This window comes from Echiichthys vipera (assembly GCF_963691815.1).
Source record: "Echiichthys vipera genome assembly, chromosome: 1".
Lineage (NCBI taxonomy): Eukaryota > Metazoa > Chordata > Actinopteri > Perciformes > Trachinidae > Echiichthys > Echiichthys vipera.
Window position 1 is genome coordinate 1,768,643 of NC_139826.1, and position 7,955 is coordinate 1,776,597.

Sequence of the window (7,955 nt, forward strand, 5' to 3'; positions counted from 1 at the left end):
AATGTATTGTTTGGTTGTTTTTCTTACTCTTCTACCAAATCGAATCAATGCTTTATTGTAAATCTGCTTATATTACTTGCAAAATGTCATTTCCATAAATCGTACTTTTCAAACCATAACCCATAATTTTTCATTTTTGAAAAAACGATTTCAAACAATACATTGAGCCGGTCTTATATTATATATATAAAAAAGGCTTTTAAAACCTTCATAAAGAATCTATGAACCCTTTATAACATTTTCACACACTGATTTATATATATCCATACATATGCTGATCCCCTGGTGGTTTATGTTTTTATATATTTACCACACTGTTTGCCTTTTGTCATAATCAGTCAATCACAGCACAGTTGAGTGTGTGTGTGTGTGTGTGTGTATGTGTGTGTGTGTGTGTGTGTGGTGATGTATGGATGTAGGTTGGTAACTATTACGTGTGACGCAATGACGCCATTCAAACGTCAAGTCGTTACCTCCTCCAGTCACTACCCAACACAAGGTCGTCGTCGTACCAGCAGTTCGCAGATATGATGTCTCTTGCTGCCCGGTCAGGGGCATTTTCCCCTTACTTGCAGGCTACCGCTGCCACTGTCGCTGGTCCCCTGAAAGCCCTGGTGCCCGGTTTTGTTGTCAAAGGAGAAACTATTTTGTTGGACACAAAAAAACAGTTCCTGTGCCGCGAATCGCTCAACGGTCAAAGCCCAAAGACAGGGCCTGTTGTGACTGTTAGCATCAATGGTAAGTCTGTCATTGACTGCAAGCGATAGCTGGCTAATCCACGTTCTGTTGTTTTAACTTGTGTATGGAAGTTAACGTCGAAGGGTGCTATGTTTGTGTGTGCTGTAAAGTCTGCAATGACAACTCACCTCTCACTGTTAAATACCTCCCACTGCGCTGGTCATAACCTAATTAGCTTAGCTAACGTTAGCAATAGCCTCTTCCAAATTGTTAACTAGCATCCTGTTAGCCAAAGAGCGGCCTACACTTGAGGTCAACGTAAAATTACCTTTAATGCCCCACGGAGGCGTTTTTTCGTGCGGTTAAGTCACACGACGATGCATTTCTTCGAACTGTTGTTCGAGTTCTTTCACACAGAACGTGACTATTACACGTCGAAAAAGCGAAGTTATTTTCTCCCGATCAAGGTCGATTTTTTGGACGCTTTTTCACCACGAATAAAGACATCAACCAGTCAGGTTGTGTTGTCTACTCATGATGATTAAAATACTACAAGACCTCATAGATCTATGGATCAGACATTAAACTATTCGACTACTTCAACCTGGACAAATGTAGCGCAGATAGCTTTACGTCTTCCGTTCTTACCCTTTCACAATAAAAGCTGTAGACACTAACTACGCAGTAGGGAACTTAAATTAATTCAGAGCATTCTCCAGAGGGAAACTCAATAAAATAAGCCGAAGCGGGAGAAAATAACACATAGCGACTCTCGCTCTGTGTTATCTTCTCCCTCGTCAGCTTTCCTGATTGGTCAGGAGTCACAGGAGGAGACACTTTTACTTTGTCCAGTGGCCGCAGTCTCCTGAGCTAACCTATGTCACTACACAAAATACTGGACTCTTGTTTATTTAAATGATATCTTCACACATCTTGATAAACTGATCTCTCATCCACTCACAGCACTTGTCTCTCTTCAGCAGCCTCCAGAAGGACCTCTGCCCTGAACCAGTCACGGTACATGAGCTGGCGCGAATATTAGAACCTTGAATTATTTGAACCAGCTGTTGCAAATTTGCACATCAATCGGTGTAATAGTTTTGATGCAAATTATTCAACATTTTTTGTGTAATTTATTAGTAACTCCTCCTGTGTGTAAAGGCCTTTACTCATCAAGTTTAGGTTGCGGTAGCTGTTTTAAAGACACATTAGCCGTTACCCTCAGTGTCCCCATGTCACCTCTGTGACATGTTTTACAATGGGTAATGTTTCTCTGTGCAATGGCAAAAGGTATATGATTGATTCACCAGTCAATCCTCGCCTGTGACTATTTCGCATCAAAACAATTGAACTGAGAAATTAATTAGGCTTCATGGTGCCGATTGGCTAGGTAGTTTTATGAACCTATCCTAGTAACTGCTATAAGGCATGTGTGGTGACTCTTTGGTCTAATGAGACAGAGGTTGAGCTTTGTTTCCCCTGGAGAGGTTTCAGATACGGACACACTGATTGCATACAGGGCTCCAGACTGTGACCAAATGATAGCATTTTGCGACCAAAGGTTTAGAGGGTGCGACTAAATTTCACATAACCAGATGTATCACCATATCAATATGGAAGTGGCTAAACAGCAACAGAGTGACAGATGAGACAAGAACAATATGTAAGCACCATCAGCAGGGATAAATTTACATAACCCTCTGAGGTCTAAGACTATTTTCTCGATTTTTCACACATTTGTAAATTCCCCCTTTAAGGGCACTCTATCCTTCTGTCCTTCCGCACCGCACCCCGGCTTTAGGGTAGTTGTCCCCCCCGCTGGCCAGCCCGTTTGTACTAACACTGCCTAGGCTTCGCGCAAATGTTTCGTGCCTGTCCATACGTCATCACGCCGTAACACGTCACACACATTGATTGACGTCATTGCAATGCGTCGCTTTGTTTACAAATCTTTCCATAGACCTCAGAGTTTTTGTGCGTCTTGTCCGACTGTTTTTAAATATTTTCATCCGCCCAAATCTGCAGTAAACACTCCACCTCCGCCTCACACCAATGTAAACCTTTCACCACCATTGTTGTTGTGAAATATCGGCGCATGGTTTTTTTTCTATGTCCTAACAGGCGCACATAAAATGACGTGAGAGCCGCCATAGGCGTCGTGTTGGTGCTCGTACACGTACACGTGCGCACGCTCGTGCTCGTACATGTGCAAACGCGCTCTACAAAAGCCCACCTCTCTCAAACGGGCTGTGGACGGCCAACTGGCCGCAGCTAGGTGCGGAGCGGTTGCACTCACACTGGTCAAACGCACTAGGCTCTACCCGAAAAACCTGTTTTGGCCCGGTGCGGAAGGACAGTGTGAGTGCGCCCTAAGAGTACTTGCATATAACAGAATACCCAAGTGTTTTATTTGTTTTATTTGTGTTTTATTGAGGCCCAATGCTTAAAGAGATTATTTGGCCCAAATGCTGAAAATTGAATTCTGCTTTTTCAAATTCTTCATATGTCTTATGAAAACATACCTTTACTCATGTGGGCGAACTGTTTTGGTGCTTGAAATTAGTTTACTAAAGTCTTAGATTCACAAAAGTAGTGTAATATGTTAATAAAATAGTAGATAAATGTAAAATAAATATCTGAAATTGAAATGGAAATGGAATTTTCGCTCACTATTTTCACCATGAAATAAAATGGGACTTCATACTACATATCTAGCTTCATGGGATGTGTGCAAATGAAGAAAAATAGCAGTAAAACTTTTTCTCCTCCAAACCAAATACACAATTTACAATATTTACATAATGTACATGGTTTTAGGCTTCATCCGTGCCATGTGCTGGTGAGGTGGTGATGGTTGTGGTGCAGGCACAGGGCAAGGATGATGAGTTCCTGGTGGCAGACATAAAAGGATTTCATTGTTACATTCAGTATAAAAATCGCGTACAAATAAAGAAATGCAATTCTATGAAAGACAGTTTCATCTGCACAGAACAGTGTGCTGAACTAGTGGCCAAAACATATCCATTCATCTAGACAAGGGGTGTCAAACTGATCCAGTAAAGGGCTGCTGTGGCTGCAGGTTATTATTCCAAGCAAGAACACACCTGGGGCCTGTTTCACAAAGCAGGTTTAGTGAAAACTCTGAGTATGTTAACCCTGAAATGAGGGAAACTCTGAGTTTTCCGTTTCACAAAGGGAGGTAACTCAAACCAGAGACAGAGGGGTAACTCTAGCCTGTTTCACAAAGGGAGGTAACTTAAACTCTCGGTCAGTTACCATGGTAACATGCTCTCTGAAACTAACCTGGTCGGGACCAGGTTTTTCTCAGAAAACCTTGAGTTTCTCTCTGTCTCCGCCCTCTTTCAGCCACACACGGTGTTTCATTTCCTCATTCATTCAGTCAGCGGGCGAGTTTTGGCGAAGTATAGTTCTGCTATAGTTCCGTCTGTTTTTTCAGAAAATCACTGCAAATATCAGTCATTAGAAGTTATATTAGGTGGCGACTATTTCACTACCATGGCGTGTCCTTCTGATAACAATCCCGTGGATGAAGCTGCAGCATTACTGCGCAGATAATTATATATTCGTCGGGAGATGATTATCAGACTATTGATTATAGATGTTCTTGCATTTTCAGGCAATTCTCTGTTTGAGCGGTACCGTTTCATATCACAGCAGATATTCTGTGTTGCGCTGCGTTTTTTTGCAAACGGGAGTTTTTGTATACAACGTATAAAAGTCATTCAGTAGGCCTACATTAGAAGTTATATTAGGTGGTGAATATTTACACTACCATGGCGTGTCATTTTGATAACGATCCCGTGAATGAAGGTGACGCATTTCGCAAAGAGAATTAAATATTCGTCGGGAGATGATTATCAGACCGCGCATAGACGTCCTTAATATGCTGCAGCCATAATTACAAAATGAATGAAATGGATCTTTTGAGCAAGTTGAATGTATTTGACTCAGCGTTTCTAAATATAATTCCAACTTTTCTTGCAATTCATAGGTTCAAAAGTGTGTGCTTTTAGTTGGGTTACCGGTATATTAACTACTCCTATATAGCCTTCTGATCCAGAATATCACCTATAATGCGAGGGGGCTGAATACGGCACAACACCGTTTCATGTCACAGTCCATCTCACCCCTCCTTACATTTCCAACATTAACAACCAGTAATGCTTTCATATCACAGCAGATATTGTGTGTTGCGCTGCGTTTTTTTTGCAAATGGGAGTTTTTTATACAACATTGATATGTTGTATAAAAAACAGCCACTTACGGTAATATTTACTTTACGATGTAAAACCTGCTCAAAATGAGGCGTCACCATGAGACTGTGCTGAGGTTTTACCTGTTTGAAAAATGTTTTTATGTTTCATCTTAAGCTGCGCTTCTCCCCCGCGGGGTTGCACTTAAATGAAATAAATTAATAGGCTCCCACTCATGCAGTTCCCCCTGTGATATTACTGTGATTGCAACTGGACTACATTTAAACTTATGCACTGACCCGAGCCGCAATGTCCTCCAGCACCGTCTCCCTCTCTTTTGCTGCTGCAGCGGTGTAAACCTGCTCAAACTCACCGTATGAGCGCATTAATATTTCCATTTCCAGTTGTAGCGTAGCCCTTCGCTTCCCCGTTGCCATGATGACTCGTCGAATCAGGGCTCCATTGATGCTGTCTTTTTTTACTTGTGGTGCACGCGCTTAACTCCAGGTCAAACTACTCTGAGTTGATCAACCTAACGCAAATCTGCTGTTCTGGAACCGAAAACTCAGAGTTTCCTATCTCAGAGTAGATCAACTCAGAGTTCAGGGTTAGACTCAGAGTTTTTTGAACCTGCTTTGTGAAACAGGCCCCTGGTCCAACAAATAAACTGTGTGAAGACAATTTAGGTGATTGAACAAGTTGAGTCAGGTGTGTCCTTGCTTGGTTGGAATGAAAACCTGCAGTCACAGCGCATAGTTAAGAATCACTGTCATAGATACCAGGCTGTACTGCAAGTCATGGTGCAAGTGCGGCTATTTAATTAGCATAACAAAGCTAACGTTAACACAGTGTGTTCCTAAACCATCTGTTGGTACAGTTGGTCGAAGAGCAAACCATCTTGTCACTTATAGTAACACCACCACAGGAATGACTGCAGTCCAGGTGGAGATGATGGAGTAAGCATGCTAATCCTGACAACTAGCCTCTGAGGAGAAGTGAGGGCCATGCTCCTAATTATTCTTTAACATCCAGTAAAATAAAAACTAGCCTGGTACAAAATATTCAGCCTCCTAAGTGTTGTCATGGACATATGACTCAAACATACAGACTAGAATGTTTTTTTGTAAGTCCTATGTAGGTTTAATTATGCCGTGAAAATGGCCTGTTTAACATGGGGGTCAATGAGAAACTGCTTCTACTGGACACTTGCATTGGATCAACCAGGCAGTTGCTGTGGTCGGGGCTTTGTGCAGACACTGAACTAGAACTTATAGCCTGATGTTAAAGAAACTGTGTGGGTCACGTTATGTGTTTGTGTTACTGTGCTGACGGCACTATCTTCTTACAGTGCTCACTGCTTACCTATTGTTCGTCTTATCTGTCACTCTGTTTCCACTTACATACAGTAGTTATAATGGTAGTCAACTTTTTACCTCGCTGGAAAATATTGTCACATTTTAATATCGCAGATCGTGTGGGATGATATCTCCTCACACCCCTACTGGCCATGAGGGTTGCTCTAATCAATCTTGGCAGTCTAACTGATGCCCCTGTTTTTGTCTGCAGGCCGTGCAGGAGTCCGATATGCCCACACAGACATCAAGATACCAGACTTCTCTGACTACAGGCGCCAAGATGTGCTTGACCCCAACAAATCCTCCCAGGAGAGCAGTGAATCCAGGAAAATCTTCTCATATCTGATCACCGGTGCGTCAACCGTGGTAAGCATCTACGCTGCCAAGACGATGGTTACTCAGTTTGTTTCTTCCATGAGCGCCTCTGCTGATGTCCTGGCCCTGTCCAAAATTGAAATCAAGCTGACCGACATCCCTGAAGGCAAGAACATGACCTTCAAGTGGAGAGGCAAACCGCTGTTCGTCCGTCATCGCACAGAGAAGGAGATCAACGCAGAAGCCAACGTGAACATGGCAGAGCTGCGGGACCCTCAGCATGACAAGGAAAGGGTCATTAATCCCAAGTGGGTCATTGTCCTTGGGGTGTGCACACATCTGGGCTGTGTGCCCATCGCCAACGCTGGCGACTGGGGAGGTTACTACTGCCCCTGCCACGGCTCACACTACGATGCCTCGGGCCGCATCAGGAAAGGCCCCGCCCCCCTCAACCTGGAGGTTCCCTTCTATGAGTTTCCAGATGACGACACAGTGGTTGTTGGATAAATAACACTCCTCAGACTGAGCTCTTAAACTCTGTCAGAAGCATGACAGCTCTGTATACCATCCACTCAGTATAGAGATGCTTTTACAGAAATGTTCAGGTGTTCTAATGATGTGTTCATGTTGTATTTGTTCGGCCAGATGGGTAAACTCTTTACCTGAATTTCAACTGGTAGATGTGGAGATGTTTTGTTCTCTGAAATGTCTTTCACCGAGTCACAATGTTCCTAAACATTACAGATGATGGTATTCCACTCTACCTGTTGTATTTAATGTAAAGAAATCAATTTACACAATGAAAGTGAGCTGTTATCAAATGCAAAGTATTCAGAATATGGTGCCTGAGCTATATAGGTGAACACCTGTCCCTGATTATCATGTGAATATGACATAACACCTGCTTCTCTTAAGTTATAGTCCATCTAATTAGCCAAGATCAACTGTTGTGTTCAGGTCTGATCAATAAAGATTTCTATTTTATTTGACAACCTGGATCCAGTTTTTTTTTTCACTAGTAAGTAGTGAACTACTAGTTGTTGCTCCATTGACTGTGTTGACCGACAGCATCAGGACTCTGGTGGTTTAAAGTCATGTTGTTGTGAGGACATGAACTTGAAGTCCTGTTTCCATGCAGAGGTTGTCAGTGAAAAGTATTGAGCGAAGGTATTGAAGTTGAGCTTTATTTTGCAGGATGTCTTGATTAATATGTGCAGGTTTGGCTGGTGACTGCAGAGAGTGAGAATGAAGATGAGCTGCATTGCATTGATGACAAACCTCCAACTTTATTATCCTGAAGGAAATTTTATCTGCAGCAGGCATCAAATCACATAAAGGTCCATGATGAACAAAATATTGACAACTACAGCAAAAACAGAAAAAAAAATCACAC

The 7,955-nt window shown here is 42.4% G+C and overlaps 1 protein-coding gene across 1 annotated transcript; it reads left to right on the forward strand.

Annotated features, from left to right (window-relative positions):
• Positions 1-468: 468 nt before the first annotated feature.
• uqcrfs1 (ubiquinol-cytochrome c reductase, Rieske iron-sulfur polypeptide 1) lies at positions 469-7,554 on the forward strand. Its single transcript, XM_083916410.1, has 2 exons — positions 469-738; positions 6,459-7,554. The coding sequence occupies exons 1-2, from the start codon at positions 528-530 to the stop codon at positions 7,067-7,069; spliced, it is 822 nt and encodes a 273-aa protein (XP_083772536.1). The 5' UTR covers positions 469-527; the 3' UTR covers positions 7,070-7,554.
• The last annotated feature ends 401 nt before the right edge of the window (positions 7,555-7,955 follow it).

Coding starts and splice junctions, on each gene's coding strand:
- uqcrfs1 (XM_083916410.1), top strand. CDS start 528: ATGATGTCTCTTGCTGCCCGGTCAGGGGCATTTTCCCCTTACTTGCAG. Junction 739..6,458: donor TGTGACTGTTAGCATCAATG/GTAAGTCTGTCA, acceptor TTTTGTCTGCAG/GCCGTGCAGGAGTCCGATAT.